This window comes from Schistocerca americana, chromosome 2 (assembly GCF_021461395.2).
Source record: "Schistocerca americana isolate TAMUIC-IGC-003095 chromosome 2, iqSchAmer2.1, whole genome shotgun sequence".
In the NCBI taxonomy this organism is placed as follows: domain Eukaryota; kingdom Metazoa; phylum Arthropoda; class Insecta; order Orthoptera; family Acrididae; genus Schistocerca; species Schistocerca americana.
This window is the reverse complement of record NC_060120.1, coordinates 760,400,378-760,427,391: the sequence shown is the minus strand read 5'-3', so window position 1 is coordinate 760,427,391 and position 27,014 is coordinate 760,400,378. Positions and strand designations below refer to the sequence as shown.

Sequence of the window (27,014 nt, the reverse complement as noted above, 5' to 3'; positions counted from 1 at the left end):
AAACAAAGAACATTTTTGTCCACCATTATGCATGTTGCAGTTGTTTGCCTTCTGTGTACTTTACATTGTTTCTACTTTATTATTGCCCGTTTATATTGTTTTGTGGCAAAATAAACACAGTCTTGCAAAATTTCGTTTTGTTGCTTTAATTTTGGACACAAATGAAGTTTAGACAAGGAAACAGAAAAAAAGGCAAAAAAAGAAACAGGCAGGCATGACATAAATGTAGAAATAAGATGGAACATACGACGAGCATATTCGTTTGGATAGTGTGACAAAATTTGGTGGTAATGGGCTATGGCTGCACACAACTGATGCAAGTTCCTTCACTAACAGCATGACTTTGCCTGCAGTGCCTCTCCTGGTCTCATGACCATATCACTTGGACCCTAGCCGACTGGAAAACTGTGGCATGGTCAGACGAGTCACGATTTCAGTTGGTAAGAGCTGATGGTAGGGTTCGAATGTGGTGCAGACACCATGAAGCCATAACCAAGTTGTCTTCAAAAACAAGTACACTAACATGAACTGCATCATCAAACCACGCCTGTAATGGATGGCTATAATTAATGTGCAGCTACTCACAGAGGTCCAGTGCGGGCTGTAATTATCATGTAGCTCAAAACTTGGTAGGTATGCTAAGGAGTTAATGCATAACCAATGAACGCTGAAAAAAAGTAGTTCGAGTTTTGGCCACTATCTGCAAATATGGTGCTGTACACTGTTTCTGTGACAGTATGACTTCCACACTCTTATCTGGCAAGCCATAACATGATTGAATGATACGGCTATTGAGTATTGAGAAGACAGACTGTGTGCTGTTAATGAAACTGTTTTACTGAGTAGCAGCAATTATACTGCTGCACTGTGAGGGTATTGCCTGCTGAAAGGTCTGACAAGAAGCCCACTGTCATTACATGGTTTAAAGATGATGGTAATGAAATTCAAAAACACGGGTGAGCTTGGTGTGGCACCTGGAAGAGGAAGGTGTCTTATCCTAGCGAAAGTTATTGACGAGGTTGCAACTTACAATGCAACACATACCCCAGTGCTCATGCAGTGTCAGGTGAATTGTGCATCTCATGGTGAACAGTATGGAAAGTTTGCAGTCTATATTACACTGGTACCCACACAGGATGCAGATGTTGCAGCAACTGAAATGTCATGATCTGCAGAAATGTTCTGAATTTGCTCTTTGGTTTCTGGCATGGATCAAAGTTGATGACATGTGGCTGAGCAGTATTCTATAGAGTGACAAGGCACATTTTACACTACAGGGGGCAGTGAATACACAAAACTACCAAATTTGGGGTACTGTTATATTATGTGTCATGCACAAGGCGCCACTGCAGATGCTGTGTGTGACCGTGACGCGTGAATTCACAAGCACCTTCATTCTCAGTCAGGTGTATCATGATGTCTGCACTTTATCAAGACCTCCTTGTAAAGTATGTAATTCCTGATTTGGAAGAGTGCAACTACATAGAAATGACTCTTTTAATGAAAGATGGGGTAACAGCTCATGTTGTTTGCCCAGTGAAAGATCTGCTTAATGCACCCTTTCATGAACATGTTATCTCCAGAAGTCGTCCAGATGCATGACTTGCAAGATAACCTGTACTGAATCCATGTGACTTTTGGCCCTGGGGATGTCTAAAAGAACATGTTTACCAGGGACATGTCCAGCATATAGGAACAGGTTGCTCAGATTCTACCAGAACTCCTGTGAGCATATGTTGATCACATTGTTTTATCAATGTAACCTCTCGTCGACATCTCTGGTGCTCGTATTGAACAAACTGGATAAGCGACAGTTAATAATAAAATGCCTTTGTTACTTGTATGACCTCTTCTGCCCACATCTTGTTCCTGATCCAATACATATGGAAACATTTCTATATGTCTTTCTTGTATTCACAGAACCAGATTTAACCTGGTGGTTAAAACTAGAACTAATTTTTTTCCCCAGCGTAAATTGGTTTTGCATTAATGCATTGGAACATCTACCAAGTTTTGCTATAATTACAGCCCACAATGGACTTCTGTGAGTAGATGTACTTTAATTATAAACACCCAGTATAACGAGGAGTACATGCATAAATGAAACTGCTTCCATTATATACTTTAGCAGGATAGTGTGGACTTCAGATTAAAAGATAATGTCAGATGCTTTGTCTCTAGTGCAGACCAACATAAACAACAAATGGGAGAACTTAATAACAGATGCGTGGAAATAAACCAGGTCTGGAAATCAATTACAATATGACTAAAATGACATATAATTAACATAGTGAAAAGGAACATTTGATGTGTTTCTGTATTTAGGACAATCGAAGAAATTAAATGTGCAAATATCAAAAGCAATAGAGAGAGGACTGAAATAGCATGAAGCACTTTTGATAAACTAAACAGGGTTTTCAAGACCAATCTTAAAATTGCAATGTTTTTAAGGGTACGGGATGCAGTTTTGCCAGGTATCGGTCTCTTCATTACTTCACGGAGGAGGTTTTGTTCAATCCATTTCGTTATTTTTGTTATGTGGGAATTAGATTCATTTTTGAAGTAACAGTTTTGTAATAATCCATGTGTGTGTATTAATATACTTTTTTTCAGTTACAGTATAAAATTAAAATGTCTCAAAAAGTCAGTCCCACTTTATTTACGTACATCTAACAACTATTGTTAATACACAGAAACTTAAATTACAAATAATTATTCAACATGATTAATATTTCTAAACATTCTATGTAAAGTCTTTTCATTGTAGAATTATTCCTGATAACTCTAATATCTTTGGTAATCATATGTATTCCACTTCAGCTCTGGTATTGGCTTGATTCAGGTTTACATTTTACGTCTGTGGCCAAAAGTAACATTTTGTAATAAAGAAAAAAAAATTAATGTCTCTGCCAAAAAAGGAACAAAATAAGTTACAAGGTAACAAGAAATATCAGATCTACTTGCAGCATACAAAAATCACGATGAACCTGGGACAATAACGGAAGCTGCAGATCTTGTGCCATCAATGAACCAGTGACACAAAAGGTAAGTAAAAATATACTGAGCTTACTAATCTCAATTTCTTAAATATTGCGATATGCCTATTGTGATACAATTTCTACTGTACTTGGAATGCATAAGGGAGAACAGTAGTCAAGTAGTCAAGCATTACACAATGTGCCTGAAAAGCTAAGTTTACAATCAGTCTGTATTTATAGTGTTGTCTGTATGACAGTGAGATTTGATCTATCCATGTGAAAAACGTTCAAAATTGATGGTCACTTAATGAGAAATGAAGAGACACATACCTTTATTGAGCTATACATATCAAATGGATGATGATGATGGTGAATGTACATACTCAAGAATTGCCATCTGACTGCAACTATGAGTCAATCATGCAATTGATGCAAAAGATCAATTCCATTTGATACAGGATAAGTGGTACTCCACCAGCTTAAGCACCTTGCAGTTGGATTCACATATATTAGTCTAAGACTTTCAGCACTAAGGATAAGGGGAAAATTTTTCCAATTATTCTATAATTAGTGCTCATGCACCAGCTAAAGAAGATTAGAAGGAAGAAAAGGACTTGTTCTACAAACTCTTGGAAAGAAACACAGACCACAATGTAAATAACAGCTTATGTTGATGCCCAGGATGGAAGGGAACAGATGTTTAAATGAACAATAGCTTCCCTCAAAACAAACATGCGACAAGCAATACTAATGGAATAAGGCTCATCTTACGCACAATACTTCAGGATGTGTTGTGGGTTTCTCCCTGTTCCCACACAAAGACACACACAGAGGGCCATGCAAGATATATGAAAGATAGATGTGTTGGTAGATAAAAGACACTAATTGTACCTCTTCATTGTGAGGGACCTCAGAGTCCCAAATCTAGATTCAGATTACTTTGGCATATGGGCATGAATGAAGGCTAGAAAATATAAGTGAGGGGAAACAGATAAGTGAAAGAAGGCACCAACATTTTCATAAACTCCTCAACTATAGAATGTTACCAAGAGGACGCTTAGATATACAAGGAGTAAATGATTCTGCTGAAAATTCTGGCCCAGCAACTCTGGAAGATGTGGGGAATACTTTGAAGTATTCCAGAAGAACTGTTCAAGTAAGATGGCAGTCAGACTGAACAGATTCTCCTAAAGCTATCATTCCAGTATGGGATGAGGAAAAAATGTCCCAGTGGTGGAGAGAAGGAATTGTAGGCTCTGTTTACAAGAGTGGGGATATGTTGCTGGGCTGTAATAACTATCAAGGTATTACGCTGGAGAGAAATCTGATACTCCCATGCTCACAAGAGAAATGCAACAGAATAAACAAAGGCAGGACCTATAGTATTGCAGTCTCAGTTTTTAGAAAGGCAGTTATCCAACTAGGCTACCCTCTTATTAACATAACCAAACAGCAGGAGGAGCTAGTACAGATGGTTCTTCTTGAAAAAATTGTGAGGACATAAGTCAAGCCCCAAAATTCAGGAGAATCTATTTGGATAAGGTGGATCTGATCGTTAAGTATGAAGGGATCAGCACAGTGGTTTGGCTGAAAGAGATGGCACCCAAGAAACCTCCATGTAATGAGGTGAAGCTGCTGGTCAAGACAGCAGAGGAACTATTTAAGACTGCTAAAATATCAATCTGGGTACAAAAATATTTCAGGATTTTCCCACAGGAAACCCGTCAGAGAAAGGATAAGTTCACAACCAGAAAATTCTTGACAGAGGACTGGAACATAATTAATCACACTGTTGTAACTGACAACCAAATCCTTGTGGTGAAAGTCAGAGACAAATTCCTGGATACAATGCGAGATTTAAAACTGTGTTTAGGATTTCTGCAGGTGACTGTCAGGGTGATTAAAGACATAAAAAATGACAATGGAAGCGAGCTGGCAGCTGGAAGTGTTGCAGATAAAGCTGGCGATGGCCTTGATTCAAGCACCCTAATTGTATAAAGGGGATGTATCTGACCTCAGAGGAACTGGAGGCAAGCTGGTTTATGCAAGGAATCTAAAAACCTCCAAAACACGCATCAATGTTAGAATAAAATTTCAGGCATGCTGATGGCAAACTTCTGTTCCAGAGGCTTAGTGACCTTCTGAATGAAACAATGTAAGGAAGAGAGCACATGAGGTGTTGGCGTCAGCATATCTTCCTCATGAGGATAGTGCTCCTCAATCCGAGATCCCAGAAAGTGGGGACATTGATAGTCAGCTGCTTGCAGCTGAAAGAACAACTGCTGGTTGTTTGTGAGGCCAATGCCCATAACCTGGTGCAGGAAAGTAGTGCCACCAAGAGCAGAAGTGAGTATCTACTTGAATACCTATTAAGGAGTAATCCAGAGATCTGGAATAAGGGTAAGGAAGCTACCTTCAGCGATACTGAAAGGGAAGGAGTAACTGTTGTTACTTCTGGGACAATATTGGAGGGAAGTTATATCAAACAATGCCACATGGCAATGGAGCCATCGTTATCTGACCACATGTACGTCTGTTAAAAAAATTCCAGAACATTTGTGATTTTACACCAATGGTATGTTAAAGTGAAATGCAGTTGGCATCCTTACACAAGCCTGTGTTTAATGTGTAACTGCCTATAGTTTCCTTCTTGTACATCTGTTAGGTATTGTTCAGTATTTATTGAGTAGAAAGTTGTTGCACAGTTTGTGAATTTCGAGATGGCAGAGGTAGAGGACAACGCGTCTGCATTAAATTTTGCATGAAACTCAAGAAAACATTTACAGAGATACACCAAATGATGCAGGAAGCCTATGCTGATGAGCAATTAATCCATACTCAGTGTTACAAATGGTGCACATAGTTTAAAAATGGCAGGGTGGAAGTTAAAGATGACCCACATTCAGGAGGCCCGTTGACGTCTGCCAATGACACTGATGTCAGCAAAGTCAACAAAATTGTGTGTGCCAATTGAAGACTGCTGTCTGAGAGAGTGTAGAATAATATAACATTTCAGTTGGATCATGTTGTGACTGATCATGTCATGAAAACCTGAGACAGCATCTTGGCTGTATTGCCACCAAGTTTGTCCCACGGCTCATGAGACAAGACCAGAAAGACCTTTGCCTCACAATCTGTGAAGAGCTTTTGGGTCATGCAAATAAGAATGAGATGTTTCTTAAGAGAATCGTAACTGGTGATGAGACATAGGTCTATGGTTATGATGTTGCCAAGGTTCAATCTTCACAGTGGGTGGGAAAGGTTCTCCATAAGCAAAAAAAGCTCACCAGGCCACGTCAAATGTCAAAGCTATGCTGATAGTAGTCTTTGACGTTGATGGATTAGTTCATCATGAATTAGTGTGACAGGAACAAACTGTTAATTGATGGTACTTCCAGATGTGTTGTGACACCTGTGAAAAAAATGTGAGAAGAAAATGGCATGAAATATGACGGCACAATTAATGGCTCTTGCATCACAATAACGCACCTGCACATTCATCCCTGTTAGTGCATAACTATTGCACAAAAAACGAAATTTTTTTTTTATGATACAGCAAGAGTTGTACCAAGACTGCTTCCAGAAGTAGAAATGACATTTGGAATGGTGCAAAAATTGTGGAGGAGCGTATTTCACAGGAGACCAAGCTCAATAAGTAAAAGGCAAACATAGAAAAAATTTGTGGACAAATTTCCAGAATTTTTTGAACAGACATCGTATATTCAGCTTAAGGTGTAAATGAGTATTAAACAGACCACAGCCTATACGAATCCTACAACAACAGACTGATATTTGTATGAGAAAGACCTGAACTTATATCTGTTTGAAGTTAAAACTTTGATAAGAAAACCAATAGACTTAGAGGAAATGGCAGACAAAATAATACCTGCTGTCATGAGCCCATATTTAGAAAACTGACCTTGGTGTAACAACAATTTGGAACTGCACAAAGGAAGTAAGAAGACTGTGGAACTTTGCAAGAACAAAAGGACAATGGGCAAAATGTCGAAATGCCCTGGCTATGCACAGTGTTGTTTTAAGCAAGCAAAGCAATCATCCTGAAAGTATTCTGTGAGGATGTAGAAGGTGTAACTGCCAGAGTCAGATTTCACAAAACTCTTACAAGGATACTAAGTAATCCGGAAGGCACATTAAGAAGGGAGGATGTTGAGTATACAAGGATAGTGGATGAGATGCTGGAAGAGCTCAAGACTCACTACCTCCAATGCTTTCCGGCAGATGATTCAGACTGAGATACAGTCCCTGTGAGTTACTGGTTTACAAGTAAACAATGCGAGACCTGGGAATCAGCTAAGGAATGTGTGAGTTTCAATAAAATCCAGTGGAATATGGGGATGTTTCAGCTGTTCAAGTCACCAAGTCCAGATAATATTTGTCCGGCTATGCTGCAACAAGCAGGAGAGGGATTAATCAAACTTCTATGCAGTCACTTTAGTTGCAGCAGTCATTCAAAACGCTTAAAGGAAAGTGAAGGTTCTTTTCATTTTGAAATCGGGGAGCACTGATCATAACAAGACTAAGGACATAAGACATCAGTTGGCATCCTTCCTTCTAAATACATTAGAGAAACTGGTTAACTAAGGTTCCTCTGAATCAAAACTAACACTCAAGCAAATCATGCAAAATTGCACTTCACCAACTTATTAGGACAGTAGAAAAAGACCTACACTTTCAGGAAACTGAGCTCTGTATCTTCCTGGACGTTGAGGGGGGGGGGGGGGGGCTTTCAACAATACAACGTTTAAACCCCAATGGTTAAAGCTGAAGATCTGCATGTCTTCAGGACCAGTATATATAGGTGGATTAATACTATTACGAGTAGATGAAAGGCAGAAGCCACCATGATGGCTATGAAAATGGTGATCAACACGATCAGAGAGTGACCACGAGGTGGGGTCTCATCCCCCCTATTGTGGAACCTAGTGTTGAATGAGCTCATTAAGGAGGTAAATACTAAAAACTGTTTTTATCAAGGATACACAGATTATTTAGTCATACCAATACTTCACAACCTTGCAAGTGCTGTTTGACTTCACAATGCACTTGGAACAATGTGCAAAATTGCTATAGGAAACAAGATCTAAGGGTTACACCCAGGAAAACCGATGTGCTGTTCATGAGGACACATATGACACACTGAAATCTTAAGCCCTTTCACACAATTTTATCAGCAGAGGGGGTTATGAGAAGTATCTAGGGGTGACCTGGATGTGAAACTAACATGGACCCCTCAGATAAAGAATATATGTTCCAAGGCAAAATGTGCTCTAGGAGGGGCTCTGGAGAAAACTGGAGTGTTGGTTTCAAGAACATGCACTGGATTAATATCTTTGTAATAAGACCATGAGATAGTTTATGGGACTACAGTTTGATGAAATAAAGTGAAAAGAAGGTGGCTGCTACGGAACGCAAAAAGATGGAGAGATTGGTCTGCCTAGCCATAACGGGCAGAATTAGCAACACTCCCACTGCTGGGTTGGAAATGATGGTGGACAACATTATATGTTTGGGTAACAATGGGAGCTGCAGCAGGAGTGTACAGATTAAAAACTGTAAAACACTGAAAACCTTTAGGTTTTCCTTATTCTACAATTATATAATGGATGTGGTGACATAGGGATGGTCAGGGGAACGCTGGGTCCCCACATCCAGAGACAGAAGCCATATATCTGTGTGTTTGTGTTAGTCTGTGTGTGTGTGTGTGTGTGTGTGTGTGTGTGTGTGTGTGTATTTTCTAATTCAGGATAAAACTTAAGTTTTTAACAGTACTCTTCATAGCTCCTTTCTGCGAGCCAATGCCTCCTGTATTTAATGAGTAGTAATCTATCTTTTTCATATTGTTGTTATTCCATGCTAGACTCCACTATTTGCTCAAATCATTTATCAGACACTTATTAGACCAGTGCTTATATAAGACTTTGAAACTTGGTTACTAACATCAAAAGATATTGGAATGCTAGACGCCTCTGAGGTACAGGCAAATCGTACAATCATTGGACTAACCAGAAAAAGAGGAAGGTGGAGGAGGTAGTGGTACAATCATGAGCTGTGCACTGTACACAAAGATCCACCTATTAGAAGAACAGTGGAATTAGCCAGATTGAGATGGGTGGGGCACATGACACAGAAGTAGATAAAAGAATATTAGTTGGAAATTCAAAGGGACAATCAGTACTGGTTCAACCAAGAATAAGATGGATGCATGAATGGAAGGACAGAGACATGGAGGTTCAGCAAAAAATGGACTGTAAGTGATGGAAAGCTTGGGCAGTGGCTCATATTAACTGCTAGAGAATAGGTGAAGAGCAACAGGTTCACAATGAAGTGCAGAGCAATAGAAAATGAAGGCAAACAAAAAGAAGAAGAAGAAGAAGAAGAAAAGAACCATATCACTTGCATGGGGAGAAAGTACAGTGGGAAAAACAAAGTGGCAAATTATGTCCTCATTACTGTTCTTGCTCTATGTTAATAATCTACCATGTTGTTTGACTCAAGACAGACTAAATATGATTATTTCGCAGTCAAGAACATAAAGATAAATAGAGAAAGTAGCTAAGGGTATTTTGTGGATTCAATTAATAAATTTTGCAAAAATGAGGTAGCTTTAAACTACAATAATCAAAGTACATCCAATATTATTATTACTTTTTGAGAACATTGCACATGGGGACAATCAAAGGTCCCAATAAAATATTTTAAAAATGGTAAGCGCTTTGAGTCAAAATGTGACCATACAAAACAACATGATGGCACGCAGTGGAGGTGAAGAGAGCAGGTATCATGGATCCATGAATGCCAACAGCTATTTAGTATGCTCATAATTGACTGCTTTTTCAGAGTTGTGATTGATACAGAATATTGTAAGTTAATTATGCATTAACAATCAGTATATTTAATGTCATCCATTGTAGACAAAAATAAGGTCTGGTCGATATACAGCATTCTTGATTATTTCTTCAGCTTTTCTACTTATGCAGTGTAAAAAGCATACTAGTTTTATTAGTGAAGTGTGCCAACAAGAAATAATAAACAGAGTGGAAAGTTCTGCATTCTCAGCGCACACAGTGATGAAAACTTAAAACATAAACTAACTTTGCTAAAATATTTATGTTCAGCTAGTTTTACCAAAACTAAAAGTGCCATCTACAGAAAGAGAGAAATAAGTAAGTTTCACATTTTCATTAATTGAAGTCTTATGGGATAACATATAGTGGCAACTACTTCCTTGGGAAACAAAATTAATTTAATTTATGTGGGCGATTCACACACTACATAGTGTAGGCATCTGAGTGCAGTGTTAGAATCGTAACTGTGCTCTCAAAGTACCTTAATTGATATGTCTATTGTTAACAATCCATAAGAACTTGGGAGTAATAGAGGTATTCACAAATACAATGATTAAAAAAAAGTTGACATGACTCCCTCACGGTGTCTTATTTAGCATGGAAAGGAGTGAACATGATATAAAAGATGCACATTCTACCTTTCGGAACTAACAGTTGTTTTCTTAGGGAGGATAGAGGGACAAATTGGGGAAGGTTAGAAATAAAGGATATGTCACTCAGTCTCAGCATGACAGGGACCCAGCAGTCGTGACAACAAAAACAAAGGAGAAGGAATATTAGGATTTATAATACCGCCATCAATGTAAGAACAGGGGGGGAGAGAGACGAATTGGGAGCGGAACGGGAGAGGGGGCAGCTTATCAGAGGGAGTAGGGAGTAAAGACAGTACACTGGTAAGTACTGTGCCAGTTTCAATCCAGAGATGACGAGAAATGAATAGCACAGTTATGAACCAGAGAGAGGGGGAGGGGACGACGACGATGACATAGAAGGAAGGTGATAAAGTAAAAGCAAAAACGAAATTGTGAGACAAAATAAACAAACATATAAATGGCATGAGGTATAGAGTTAGTAAACATAATGAGATTGTGAATTAATTAATTGGGTTGATCACAGTAACACTGGAAAGGGGAAGAAAGTAGAACAAGAAAAGGGGTAGCTATACACAGGAAAACTGTACACTGAAAGAGGGTGCAGAAAATAACAGGTAACAGGCAGACATTAAATATGCAGTGAATACTGCTGAACAGCAAAAAGATGACAAGGAAATGTGAGAAGATTGATAAATACAGAAAAGCAGTAGTCAAATAAACTTATGTCCTCAGTTCTGACTGCAACCCTTCCTTCTACTAATCCCTCCTTAAATTTCAGACTGATCAGTCCTTAGCCCTTACTCACCTTGTCCTTGACCTATACATTGCCTCTGTCAACCACCATTTCCAACAAATGCTGCCTCCATTCAAGATTGTACATCTTTCAGTCACTGGATGTGCCAGAAAACTTTATATGACTCTCTGCAAAGCCAGCCATAAACTTGAACAAAATACTTCACACCAATTAATGATACTGTCCAGCTTGCTGATCAAATATTTCAAATGTAGTGTCCCTCTACCTCCCACCATCCACAACAAGAGCTTGCTGAAGCTGAGCCATTAGCTTTGCATGATCGGAGGGCAGAACACTCATATTATCAACCTTTCTGCAGACACAGTCTCCATTACTGTTGTACTTGACTGTGCAGGGTCAATTTAAGATCCAAGCGACATACATCCCTACTTGGAGAACAAAGTGGATAAGGGAGCCAGAGGTGCCACAACTGAAAAATTTCTGTACAGGATGTTTCAAAATTAGTAGCAGACGCTCGGGACACCACTCTGAGAGGGTTGTCAGGAGTCCCCAAATGCAAAATTTATACACAGTGAATAATACAATTCATAGCGAAAACTGACATGGGTGAGTGTACCAGGGAAAAGAGGGACACGGGGGTGCCAAATGATAAGTTGCTTATGGAGAAAGATGTTCTCCAGCCCTGTGACTGAGAGGAGTATGCAGAAAATAGACATTGTCAGCTGTCAGATAATTTCACACACAGAACTGTTTCCTAATGACTCCACATCCTTTCCATATATAGAATGAACTATAGAAAATTCTTGGAACCCTAGGCCCCTTACAAGTATTCTCAAATGTTTCATTAGAACACCTTACCACCTGTGATCCATACATCCCCACTTTCTGTCTTCACCCCAAAGTACAGTAAAACGACCATCCTGATCCGAAATAGTTATTGGCTTCAGGCTCCCACAGAACACACCTCACACTTGGTTGACCAGTACCTGCAACCCATCACACAGAGGCTTCCATCCTACGTAAAAGATACCAACTGCTTCCTGGAACATCTCAAATCCATTCTCACCACTCATTTTACACCAACTTCCCACAATATATCATGTTCTCTCTACCTAAGAACACTACCCCTCCCAATGGCCAACTGAAATTCTTCCTAAAATGTCAGTTATTGTTGCTCTAACCAAGTTCATCCTTACTCAAAACTACTTTCTCTCAGTGAGCAAACAGCGTTCTCATCTGAATGTGGTGGCCAAATAGACCACTGAAATAGTATGTCGCAATGATTGTATGCTCTTGAGGGTATTTTTGTTCTGTCGTTGCAACTACAAAATGCACGATATTTTCACCAGACGCATTTCGCTTTATTGAGGTAAAGCATCATCAGTGGTCTGTAATTAAGTTATTTACATTTTTATTTGCTTTAAGATACAAAAACAGTTCATTAACAATAGGTTGATTTGTACTAACAGTGATTTTTCGGCTGATTTCTCACTTACATCGGGAAATGCTGTCTGCTAACACATCGCTGTTTTTCTGTGCTAGACACTGATAATTTTGGTCTCATTTTTAGGTGTTCTGCAGCACTATGCATTTCTTAAGTTTTTCACAACACACTTTATGCACACCACTGTATTCTGTTCATTTTTGTACTTCAAATATGTGTTGTTGTTTGTGTTTTGTAGTGTTGCCAAAATAACCTTTCCACTATTTTGTCTTTGACCTACAACATTTCTTTAAAATTAAATTATTGAATGTTTGTAATTCTTTTTAATCATGTTTCTGTGTAAGAGCAGAAAATGAATAGTGAAGGTGGTGGTTATTGTTGGGTGGCAGTTCTTTTTTCCTTTTTTTTTTTGGGGGGGGGGGGGGGGGGGGACGACACCATGATGAGTGGACATAAGTATACAGCAGTGTGATGGGGTGTGACTTAAAGGAGAAGGTGAGGAGTGAGAAGTGAAAAGAAATGGTGACTGGGGAGAGGGATTGTGGGACAGTGGAGGGGCTGAAGGATGGAAAAGGCTCTTTCCTTTTCCATGTAATTTCATCAATTATTCCATAGTATGTCTGGTTTCCAATATTTATTTGGTCATTGAGCAACTGTTTATTTTGTGTTACTTTCTGTATGTGGAAAGTTTCTTGGAAAGGGAGAAGGTGCCTGTCTTCACTGATTTTTATGATACTCACATCGTTTTCAATATTGCTTGGTCTATGGTGTTGTTCTGTTGGATGATCCGCAAATGTTGAATGATTCGTACTGTATTTAAGTGCTCTGATGTGTTCTTTATTTCCTGTGTTGAATGTCCTCCCACAATAAGCCACGATCCTGTTGCTGTTAAATTCCGACATGAGCTGGTAGACATATCTCCATTTTACATGAAATCTAACATGATCTTCTCACAGACAGCCAGCATTCAAATGTGATTTCTGAATGAGAACCCACTGCTTAAGCCCTGCTTATGTACAGAATGTAAATGCTGCTACTTTGTGTAGTGGTACTGAAATGCTGATACTTTGCATATCCAAGCATGTACTGCACTTTATGCCAATTTTATGTTTCTTGTATACGATCTTCATATACCACAATTTTAATGGCCAATAGTATAGATAAACCATGTTGTAGAGAAAGTCTGTAGACCTGTGAGACTGCTAGCAAATTAAGCTGAGCACAGGGATGTGAGATCCTCAGAAATTTGTTGTGAAATGTGCAGAAACTTGGAGATGATCAGTGCCTGGAGTAAAGATTAGCAGCTGATCCTTGACATGAACAAATGTAACTTAATGCACAAAATGAACTGATAGCACTGATTAGATGATCAGCGATAAATTTCTAGAATTACTCACAACCTTCAGGTATATTAGAATATGTGTCTGAAGTTACTTATGGTGGATCAGATTTATTGGTAGAATTCTAACAATGTGTAATTTACACATGAAAGAAAAAATTTACAAAAATCTTGTTCTGCAAATTCTTGAGTATTGATTATCTGCCCATATTAATGGAAGAGACAGAAAATAGTCAAAGAAAAGCTGTACGATTCATGAGTTGTGCACTCAGTTTGAGAGTGTCATGGAACTGCTCAATGAACTGCTGTAGGACACATTACAAGAAGGAAGATGTGCACTGCTAGCAGCCTTACTAAATCAGTTTGAAGAGAACATGTCCAAAGTGAGTCAAGAAACATATTACTTCATGGAGCTTCTACCTTGTATGATGATCTTTACACTAAAATGAAATCAAACAATGGAAAATCCAGGATGGAGTGTAACAATATTATGAAGAGGAAAGTTGCTACTCACCATATAACAGAGATGCTGAGTCACAGATAGGCACAACAAAAAGACTGTCACAATGTAAGCTTTTGGCCATCAAGGCCTTTGTCAAAAATAGATGACAGACACACAAGCACTCACACACTCAATCACAACTCACACACACACACACATACACAAGACTGCAGCCTCTGACAGCTGAAGCCACACTGCAAACAACAGCAGCAGTGCATGATGGGAGTGGCAACAGGGTGGAGGTTGAGTATGGTTTTGGTATGGGGTCTGAGTGGGGTACAGCCAAATGGGGGTGCCCCAGGGATCAGTGTTGGGGCTACTACTGTTCCTTATTTATATAAATGATATGCCCCCTCTAGAGTGTAGCCATGTATAGAAATGAAACGTGGACGATAAATAGTTTAGACACGAAGAGAACAGAAGCTTTCGAAATGTGGTGCTACAGAAGAATGCTGAAGATTAGATGGGTAGATCACATAACTAATGAGGAAGTATTGAATAGAATTGGAGAGAAGAGAAATTTGTGGCACAACTTGACTAGAAGAAGGGATCGGTTGGTAGGGCTTATTCTGAGGCATCAAGGGATCACCAATTTAGTATTGGAGGGCAGCGTGGAGGGTAAAAATCGTAAAGGGAGACCTAGAGATCAATACACTAAGCAAATTCAGAAGGATGTAGGTTGCAATAGGTACTGGGAGATGAAGAAGCTTGCACAGGATAGAGTAGCATGGAGAGCTGCATCGAGCCAGTTTCAGGACTGAAGACCACAACAACAACATGCCCTCTAGTATTACGGGTAACTCTAAAATATCTCTGTTTGCTGCTGCTGCTGCTGATGATGATGATGTAAATGATGTTGTGTGCAACATTGGCCCGGTTTCAAGTAGTGTTGTTCATGACCTAAATTCATGGCTTGTAGAAAATAAACTAATGCTAAATCACAGTAAGACTTAGTTTTTATAGTATCTAACACACAATTCAACAAAACCTGACGTTTTGATTTCACAGAATGAGCATTTGATTAGTGAAACTGAACAGTTCAAATTTCTAGGTGTTCAGATAGATAGTAAACTGTCATGGGAAGCCCATGTTCAGGATCTTGTTCAAAGACTTAATGCTGACATTTTTACTATTCAAACGGTATCTTGAGCGAGTGATCATTTGACACAAAAATTAGTGTACTTTGGTTATTTTCATTCTTATGTCATCTGGCATTATAATTTGAGGTAACTCTCCCCATTATAAAAGGATCTTTTTGGTTCAGAAACGGGCGGTTCGGACAATAAGTGGTGTAAGTTCACGAATCTCATGTCGACCCCTGTTCATGAGTCTGGGTATTTTGGCATTGGCCTCTCAATATGTATGTTCCTTACTGTCATTTCTTGTTAACAAATTAGCTTATCCCCAAGAATTAGCAGCTTTCACTCAGTTAATACTAGGCAGAAATCCAATATGCATTTGGATCGCACTTCTTTGACTTTTGTGCAGAAAGGTATGCAATATACTGCTGCATCCGTTTTCAATGAGCTACCACTCAAATTCAAAAATCTTAGCAGTAATTCAGGCACTTTCAAATCAAAACTGAAGAGTTTCCTCATGGGTCACCCCTTCTATTCCGTTGAGGAGTTCCTTGAAAAATTAAGCTGATTCTTGTTGTACTGCTGACTGCATTTACTTAAACTTATGAATTGACTTTTTTGGGTTCATAAGCGTTTTATTTTTACCTGTTATTCCTTTCATGTTGTAATTTCGTGTACTGTGATGTTCCATGACCTTGGAGATTTGCTCATCAATTTGGTCCTATGGAACTTGACATGTAAATAAATAAATAAACAAAAAAACAATGCATTCAGATTTATATCTCCATGCCTCCAGCTGCCACCATCCACTCACAGAAGTACAGAATCCTCAAGACTCTACTAAGCAAGGCACACTCCGTTTCCGACAAACCAAGTCTGAAGGCAGAGTTGTGTCACCTGAAATCAGTCTTCCACAAAAATCAATACAGAAACCGATAGATTCGGGCAGCCCTGTGACTCATTAGCTACAAGAATCACGTGGATGATGAAAAAACAGAAGAGCACGATAAGAAGACCACTTTCATAACATTTGATGGCAAAATATTGTCAAAAAATGGAACACTACCGTGAAAACACCATGTAGTGCCAACTTTCCACCCACTATCAAAAATACAAGCTTTATTAGGGACAGTTAAAGATGACCAGAGCCTGAAAAAAGAGAGGGTGTATCATGTTCTGTGTGATCCTAAAAAACTTATGTTGACAAATGATCCGCACAATTGAAGACTGATGCGCAGAACATGAGTGCCACACCAGATTACTGCAGTCCAACAATTCAGCAATAACAGAACACTGCATTGAAGATGGACATAAAATGAATAACCAGCAGACGAAGGTCCTGGCTATCACTGATAAAACTTGGGACTGCATTTTCAAAGAACTGAAGTCCATGCAACTGATATTTAATCAACAGGGACACAGGCTTTCAACTAAGCAAGGTATGGGAGCTGATACCTAGCTCCATCAAAGAAGAATGTGACATCCAGATGGTAGATGTGACAGAAACAGTGGGGGGAAGGTAACTGAGGCTCCCTACCCCCTCCACTCATCATTGTACCCCCACCAATGAGGACAGCACAGGGCAAGCAAGGGCAAAACTCTGAACTGGCGCAGGTATAAATACTGCCAGTAAGCCACAGGCACTTAATTCTGTCAGTAGCAACTATTGATAACAGAATAGTTGATCACCAAAATATTGTGGACCTTCAACGACTGGATCCTGCAGTACACTTGAGATCCTAGAAAGCAGCACATACAATGGGAAAGACACAGATCACATTCAATACCCTGTTGCTACACTTCATGTATTGTAAAAACTTCATATGCTGTCCACACAGGGTTTGAGACATTGCTGCTTAAGCCTGTCCTACTTTTTGATGATGACTTTCCAGTGTGTGGAGTATTCCTGTGACTATGCACTTAAGTTTCAATATGACCTAAGCATTCTCAATTTGCCAGTGGCCTTGTCACGCTGTTGGCAAGCTGGGTGCACTCAGCCCTAGTGAGGCAAACTGAGGAGCTACTTGATTGAGAAGTAGTGGCTCTGGTCTCATAAACTGACATACGGCTGGGAGGTTGGTGTGCTGATAACATGCTCCTCCATATCCCATCCAGTGGTGCCTGTGGGCTGAGGATGACATGGTGGCCGGTCGGTATCATTGGGCCTTCCAAGGCCTGTTTGGAAGATGTTTATGCTCAGTTTGGTTGATGTCAACAGATACCACACATCATTCAAATAGGCTGATTCTCGCCTGATGCAGGAAGGTGTCTGTGAGGTGGGCTTGGTGTGCTCACACATTATCATCTTGAAAGGTGAACCCAGTGCTCAAATGCTGAATTATTAAATAGACAATAGGTTAGAGGATCTCTTCCAGATGCTTTACAATGCTAAAATGATTCTTGATAGCAATGAGCAGCATGCAGTAACCATACATGAAACTGGCTGAACTACCTGCTGAAACCAAGGAACTACGTACCTGCAACATACATTGGTCCCTGGCATTCTTCTAAGACTAGCATCAGGTGTCAGACAAATCCTACAATTGGTGAAGGAAACCCATACCATTGACCCATAGTGTGCGAGGTTTTCTACTGTTGATTATAAAGGACACCTAGAGGTCAAACTGAGCATGTGAAAAAAGTCGCATACTGCCTGGGTTAAGTTGCGCTGCATTTTCCTTGGGGTACTAACAAGAAATAATCTGAAAGTAGTAGTTATTAGATGGATATTGTTGATCATGGGCAACCCTCACGAGGCAGGTATTCAATGTTCTGAGTCTCATAACAATGGCTGAATGTTCAAATGAAGTAGCTGTGGTGCACACCAATTCTCCAGGCAACTTCTCATGCTAGTTACCCCTGTCGCTGTGCAGTGATGGTGTGCACCCCTGTCGCTGTGAAGCGAAGTGATGGTGTGCAGATGGGTAAGCCTTGAAATGAACCTTTGAGGCCTGTTGACAGACTGAGTAGTGCACCCAAGCCACACTGTCCCACTGAAGATGGGAAATATCACACATACTACTGCACTGCACTGAAAATGCAGAATTACTCTTCTCTCCACCACTTTGGCTACCTGTACATAGCAATTTCCTGTAGAATATTGAGAAAGAGGTTTCCAATCAAAAGATACGAGTCTTAAGAGTGGTATCAAAATTTTTTTTAGTAGTTTATGGAAAAAAAATTTAATATATCTAACTACACACTTAAAAAGCAATTTACGATCCTTGAGAGAAAGACATTGAACATTGTGAGTCATTTTAGACTGCATTGCAGGCATACGATGTGACTGTAACATAATTCTTGAAAAACAATAACAATAAATAATATGGTCAATTCTTTACAGTGTAAAATGTATACTAAACACAACAGAAACCACATTTAATAAAGACACTTACTTTAAAACTTCAGTCATCTGGTTCAAAGTAAAATTCATTGGATGATTAATGACCTGAATTCCAAAGTTATGTGTAACTTCACTTTTATTTTCTGGCAGTAGCATTCTTAGTATAACATTATTTATGGCATTCATATATGCTACAGACGAAATCCATCCTTTGTTGTTAAACCAAACCTGTAATAACGTAAATAACTTCAGAGAAACAATCTTGATAATGGATGACATATTGCCATGAGAAATGTTGCAACTATATATTTTTAAATATATTTGTTGTAACAGTCTCAATTTAAAATTGCCATTTGTGACTTAGACCATCACAATAAAAATTTTTAAAACCATCTTCAGCTTTCAGAGCACAGGTTAAATCTCACACAGCTAGAAAGAAAAAAAACTAAAACACATGAAAATATTATAACTAAGGACTTCCAAAACTAAATGACACACGTTGTCCCATAAGAGCACTGCATGACATGATTAGTGCACTGTCAGGACAGAGAATATGTTCTGAGTTTCCTAAAGACACAGTTCTGCTGCAGTAAGGATAACAGGCGCATCACAGGGTGCAAGTGAAATGGTGTGCAACACCTGGAAGCTTACTCCAAAGTTGAAGTACATGGGATGGTTCTATTCTTGTGGGCAAAACACAGAGAACAAGATGAGTGGAAAATTAAGCAAAGGCACTGTTCTGCATGACAATGCACTATTCTCCTGCATGATAATGCAACACTTAGCATGGTGTACACAAGGCAAGGTTTGCTTCATTGTTTTTAATGGGAGTCCTGGCAACATCTGCCATACAGTCCATATCGTGTACCATTCCAGCTTTTCGGCAAGCTGAAAGAACGTGTGGGAGAAAAGAGTTTTTACAAAGATGAGCATGTTCACATGGCAGTTCTCTAATGGCTCTGTGACAAATGAGTGGAATTCTAGCATCAAGGAATTGAACAAATAGTAGAATGTTCTGACTGTTGTTTACAGAAACTCGGTGAATATTTTGGAAAATAGTGATATGTATCTCTGTCCCTTTGAAACATAGTGCAGTGTTCAGTAGAATTTACTTGGCCTGCCATAATAATGTGTAGCTTGCATTTGAAGTCCCCTCATAAAAAGAAAACTCAATTTTTACATTGCAAAATAAATAAATACAAATAAAAAATAGAAAAATAAAAAATATATATATAAAAATGAATTTTTATTAAATTCATTAATCTGTGCTACAAAAGCTTTGATAACAAGACAGAATTATTAATATTTAAAAGTAAGTAAATACACAGGCCTTACAGATATGTCTCTAACACAATTTTGTCCCATGCATATTGTCTCTACACCAGAGACATCAAAAAATTACAATTCGGCAACACTATAAACACACATATGACATTTACTTCATTCAACATAGTACAGCAATGCTGCCAGTTAGGGCACCGAGTAGAGTAGAATACAGAAGGCGGAGAATTTGATTCTAGATCTAGATGTACCAGTATATAATTTTTTTATTTAATAATTTTAGATTGCATAGTATGGAACCTGGATTTTCAGCCATTACACAGTAATTATAAAATGTCTTACACAAAATTCAGGAATTACTTAATACTGTAATCTGAATGATGTAGGAAGGTGACCCAATTTTCAGCTGTTAGACACATCACCTGCCATTAGATGCTGCTCTTTCCGAGCACCTAGTAAGATGGTGAGAATCTCTCTCCTGCAGGCAGCACTGTTGCCATACATCGTCATTCAATTTCATTCATAATACAACTTCATCCACAAAGCAACCAAATTCTTCATTCAACTGTTGGTACTTTCTTTTAGCATTATAGCTGTGAATGTGTGTCTAAAATGTTTTAGTGTGATTTTAACTAAATATGTTAGGTGGGGGCAATAAATGAGAAGTGCTTCACAAGCAGGCAAGGTGGACTGTTTACCATGTTTATCATTTTTTCTAGTGGGAATCCTATGTTGACATTTTGAAGACAGGAACAGATTGCAGAAGCATGTGGTACCTGCAAGAGAACAGTACACCTAACTGGAAAGTGTTACAGCTGTGAAAACATCAGGAAAAGTTGATTTTGTTTTGCCTGGAATGCCCTGAAATTGCATGAAACATATAACACAGCTGGGTAGCTCTGACAAGGATGTTTTAAGGCACCCCAAGTTTGAAATATATATAAATGGTGACTCTCCATCCTAACTAAGCATGAGAAAATTGACTTCAAATCTAGTGGTGAGTCAGTGCAAAGAATTTTGAAATATACTGATATTAGGTACATTAAAAGTAACAATGAAAAGACAGTTTCCATGTAGAGGAGAGACAAACCTGCAACATGAGTCATATTCCTGAGACAGAGGCCTGAAATAAGAGAAGAAGGTAGTTTAACAGTGCATTACCTTGATGAAAGCAATCATTCCAGCATGAGAAAATTGGGTTCAAATGCAGTGGTCAATGCGAGGAATTTTAAAAGATACTGGTGTTAAATACATTAAAAGTAACAACTGTAATCCACCCTTCCTTCCAACTTCCATCTACAGTCCACATTACAGATGTCTTTTATGAAGATTTGAGAGGAGCGAAGATTACAATAAACTTTCTAATTTACTTAACTTGTCATGTATGGCTTGGCACCAGTTCTTCTTGTCTAAGGGTCTGATTTTTGAAGCTGAAAAATGACACATCAGGTCCTCATGGTTGGTTTGAACTAAATAAATCTGAAGATTGTTGTTGCAGCATTTTTTTGCGTAAATATATTTTCTCACATTTTAGTATATTATACAGTATTTTGATTTTTCACATTAACAAAACCAAAATTACATTGTTCACACAAAAATATGTCCGATCACATCATAGGCATGCTTACTACTCTCACACTCTGCAGATATAACAGTATTTCAAAGGGTTTACAATTTTTCCTAATAAATGAATTTCTACTAGTTTTTATTACATTATTATTTTCAATTATTATTTTGTAAATGAATCCAGAAATAAACATAGTAAACAGTGCAGGATTACATAATTAGTAACAGAAATTTTAAGTGTGTGTGTGTGTGTGTGTGTGTGTGTGAGAGAGAGAGAGAGAGAGAGAGAGAGAGAGAGAGAGAGAGAGAGAGGGAGAGGGAGAGGGAGAGGGGGGGGGGGGGGGGGAGAAACTGTACATTCAGAGCTAGTACTTATCAACTGTAACATCAAGACTAATAGTTTTTATTAAATAATTCCTTTCCATAAATTTTAGCTTGAAATATAGCATACTGTGCATGAAATTACATGAAAGTTTTCAAAAAAGCAACTGAGATAATTTTGACCTGTCCAAAATTCAAAAAATAATATTGATATTGACAATTACCATTGAGGAAAAGCAATGCTAGAGGCGGATGTTCCATTACACAATAGAAGAAAGCTTTAAATGTAAAAAAGTGACATACCTGCAACACGAGTCATATTCCTGAGAAAGATGCCTGAAGTAAGAGAGGTAGTTCAACAGTGTATTACCTTAATGAAATGTGGGTGAAGCAGAATCATTCTGGGAAAATGTGCTGGAAAATGAGTGATAGTACTGACAATTTTAAAGTTCCCGCAGGAAAAAGTTGTTGGATAATGATTCTTCCTCTGGTTTTGCTCCTGAAAGCAAACTTGTATTCAGGTGTAAAAAAAACAGCAGAGACTACCATTCAGAAATGTATGTTGCCACTTTTAAGAAGTGATCCACAGAACAGTTCTTATGATACCTTGCTCTGAAGTTGGTCACTGTAATTGACACTGCCAGTTATCATTCAGCTGTTACAGAAAAAACATAAAGCACAAACAACAGAAAAGTGGGAATTATGCCCTGGGATAAAAAGAAAAATATTCCGTGGATGAATTTGTGGGGGGGGGGGGGGGGGGAGTAGAAGGGGGAAGACATGCTAGTTTTTTCAAGTGTAGTGAGAACATGAGTAGGACTGAAAAATAATATGCTCATTAACATTAACACTAATCATGTATACATATCCTGTAAACTGATTTGTTCTGCAGCAGTTTGACCAGGAAGAGGATTTACTGTGAGATGTAGATGGATATAAAAGTCTTGAACAAGTCATCTTAAATTTACAATCAAATGGTTTGGACACAGACTCAGACAGCAGCGACAATAGTATTATGTTATAGACTGTGAAACAAAGTAAGGTAATAATAGTTTTTGGTTTTAAAGAGTCAGGGTTTGAAATCATGCTATTGTCTGTCAGAATATCATCTACCTAAATAGGATAGGAGAACTTGCTATCTTTAATTGACTGGGAATTTGTATCCTATGTAGTATGCAGACATTCACTTGTTGTGAGTGGCATAATTATAATTTTCAACATATTGCCCACATACAAGCAACTAGCCAGCTAGTTGTGAATTTTAAATCTTCCTAGTGTGTACTATGCTTTAATAACTCATGGGAAAAATCTGTCAAAAACTCCAATACTTCGATAGCTAATTCACTTGTCAGTTTCAAGGCACAAACTGGGCAATGCCTTAAAATGACAGGGAGGCCTACCTTTTGGAACAGAAGACAGTTACTTATTTACTTGTTCCATGGATCATAATGTTGTTTTCACTGTATGGTTCAAATGGCTCTGAGCACTATGGGACTTAACAGCTGTGGTCATCAGTCCCCTAGAACTTAGAACTACTTAAACCTAACTAACCTAAGGACATCACACACATCCATGCCCGAGGCAGGATTCGAACCTGCGAATGTAGCAGTCGCGCAGTTCCGGACTGCGCGCCTACAACCACGAGATCACCGCGGCCGGCGCTTTCACTGTATTGTGGATGATTTAGTTTATACTCATAATGCTCTTTCTCCACAAAAAATATGACAAAATACTGACCATTTACATGATAGTCTTTTGTGATAATCTTTGCAAACTGTTAATTTTTGCACACACTGATTTACACTTAACCACATTCAAACACACCCACAAATACACATTAGAAAATTACATTCTAAAGAGTAGAAAAAGTTGTCAAGCAATTATAATGATTTCAGTTTATGTTTGAAGTTAATTTTATTATCCTTTGGATATTCCACTTTCTGACACACCTAATTTTTAATTTTGGTAATGACTCTTTGTGCTTCTTTTTGTTTAGCTCTATGTATCTTATGGTCTTCATCAATTTGAGTGCTCAGTCATTCATTATAGGCTTCCTTTTTTATCTTCACCAATTTCCCTACTTTTCCATTCTGTCATGGATTCCTCCTCTGTAATCCAAATTTTGTTTCCTCCACCAAAGCTTCAAAGGCTGCCTCATGTATCATCGCTTTGACAGACAGTATTCTCTACAATAATGTCTTTCATATGTAAGGGCATGGTTGATAGTTTAAGTCCACAGAGGAAGCATGCTGAGTCCTCCTGCAAACTTAACAGATTATAATGACTTCTGAAGACTTTATATTGCAAACTCTTCATCAACCACCAGTTTCCATATAAAGCGAAAGTAGATCCCTGAAACCAACATGTAATGCTATGACCCACATTTGGGGCCCCATAAAACTCCCACATCCTTAACAAACAGCATTTTTTCTGCTGTGTTATCATACAGTCAATACAAGTAATGTTAAATCTGACTGAAGAAGACAAACATCCAAGTGCACGACAGATAACCTCAAAAAAAATCTGTAAAGCAGATACCCAAGGAATGAAAAAGTTCTGCTCTTACGTCTCGGTCTATAAGAAGGGGAATAGGCAGGACTGTGGAAATTATCAGTCCATCACCAGTACTATTATACAGGAAAATCTTAAAAGAAAGAATAGAAAAGAGAGCTATAATGTCTGAAGAACAGTGTGGTTTTTAGACCAAGATGCCCATGTATTGCAGGAATATTCCCATTACGGGATATAACACAGAAGAGAATTGCCACACAAATAGAGACCTATTTAATCTTTGTGGACGCACAGTACCACAAAACAATGTGTGGACAAGTATGAAGAATAGTGATGTGTCAGCTATTTAAATTGAAGCAGTTAAACAATTCTATACAGGCTGTGTGAATGCCAGCAAAGTAGGACATTCAGTATCACCAGAGTTTCCTGTTACAAAAGTCTACATCAAGGGCATAATGTAGCACCAACAACATTTAAAATCTATGTGGAGAAAGCACTTAAAGCATGGAGGAACAAATGTGGAGGCATAGGAATCCCTGTGTGTGTGTGGGGGGGGATCTTGTAGACACTTTTCATTGCTGATGAACAGGTCATCATAGCAGGAGACCAGGATGATGTTGAGTACCTGCTTCAGAAGTTAAAAAAGGGGTATGAATGAAGGGGCCTCACAATTAGCTTGGAAAAAAAACCTGAAGTCTGGTGACAGTGCCATAAAAGATCCGGAAGTTGGAGCCAGTAAATCAAGGGCTGTACATCTTTTAAGTGTCTTGGGGGTTATGATATCATCACAAAAAAAAGTGAAGATGACACAAATAATAAAATAGGGAAGGACAGGATGGTCATACGACAACTGAACTCAGCCCTTTGGAATAACAAAAAAGGATGAAACAGGTGATATAGCATTCAGTTGTTGAAATATCGCTACATATGGAGCAGAAAAATGGGTAATAAACAAGTGTCCAAGAAACAAGTTGCATGCACTAGAGATGTACATTAAGAAGGAAAAGTTGTGGGATCTCAATGCTGGACCATGTACTGAATAAGGCTAAGGGTATCGATGAATCAGTAATAGACACCATAGCGATGAAACTTCTTAAATGCTAAGGACATCGAAAAATGATTGATGATAGCTGATGGCCAAAGAAAGTGTCGTAGTGAAACCCAGCAGTAAAAAGAAAGTGTATGTGACCTACAAAGAGCTGGAGTCGAGGGGTCTGGTATGCAATGGATGACAGAGGACTACAAGGAGGAGACTGCCATGATCAAAGGAAGTGAAATACAGGAAGCAAGAAGCTACCCCAGCTGTAGGATATTCGTAATATGATGATGAGATTCTTCACTTGAATGGGTTAATAGCCAAAGACTTTTGGGGCTAAATACTTCATTCACTTCTGTCCCACATTATGGATGATGGGTGATTAGTGTAAAGAATCTCATTTTCTATTATTGTAATGATGAATGTTACTGTTATTTTTAAAACTGCAACAGATTGTTGAAAACAAACTTCATACAGTAGCAAATGTACTGTCAGACTGTTGCCTATACACCTAACTGTTTAATGAGCTGTCCTCGAGAGATTCAAGAGTAGACATCACATGTTATTCTTGTCACACACTTACGAAAGATGAACATTTTTTTCCTCCAAGAAAAGTTGTCAAAGAATATGACGCCATAACAAATTATTGAATGAATGTAGAAAAGGTAAATGAGCTTTTTGATATTTTCATCGGTAATGGAAAAGTTGCAGAGCTTGGACACTTAAGGCTTGTAATGTGTGAATTTTCACTCAGTTCATGCAGTCTCGTCACAAAGTGAAATAAGATTTCTCTTATGTACATGACTGTTCAAAATCAGTTACAACATTTGTTAGTCTCTTCATAGATTTGAATGTATGATACTATGTACTGTAGCCAAATAAGCCTGATTGTTGTGTGCAACAAAACAGTTGGACAATGTGGACTATGGCTAAGAAGCCTTTCGCAATGGAGTCCTTGGATCAAAAATTCTTGGTTAACTTGCTGTAACAAATTCAGATAAAATCCCCAGCTTTTGCTGATTGCTATCATCATCATCATCATCATCATCATCATCTTCATGATGAAGAGCTAAGTCTTACAGTCAGGATGTAATCTAGCCAATCAGATGCTGTCTGCTTTTGAGGGGACCCGCTTTTAAGCAGAGACCTCACCAGTTTCACTTAGCACGTGATGATGATGAAAAAGGCAAACATGAAATTTATGCGCTTTTAGCCGAATCTGACATGGTAAATTTACTGGGAACTTTTATCCAACATGGATTTTGTTTGCCAACTCTCTACCATCGCAGCTACTTCAGCCTCATCCCCTACACGCTTTCCTATCACTCTCTCTCTCTCTGCATGGAGCTGCCTTGCAATGTGATGCATATTATAATATGAAAATAAGAGAATCATCATCAT

At 38.6% G+C, this 27,014-nt stretch overlaps 1 protein-coding gene across 3 annotated transcripts in view; it reads right to left on the bottom strand.

Moving 5' to 3' along the window:
• LOC124595045 (ATP-binding cassette sub-family A member 7-like) overlaps nt 1–27,014 on the bottom strand; it is a 610,990-nt gene that overhangs the window by 168,843 nt on the left and 415,133 nt on the right. For all 3 annotated transcript variants that reach the window (XR_006978174.1, XR_006978175.1, XM_047133608.1), the window contains exon 34: nt 18,951–19,126. Coding sequence is in view for 1 of the 3 variants with exons in the window: in XM_047133608.1 (XP_046989564.1) it covers nt 18,951–19,126 (176 nt within the window). In the remaining 2 variants the exon portion in view is untranslated. The remainder of the gene's footprint in view (nt 1–18,950; nt 19,127–27,014) is intronic.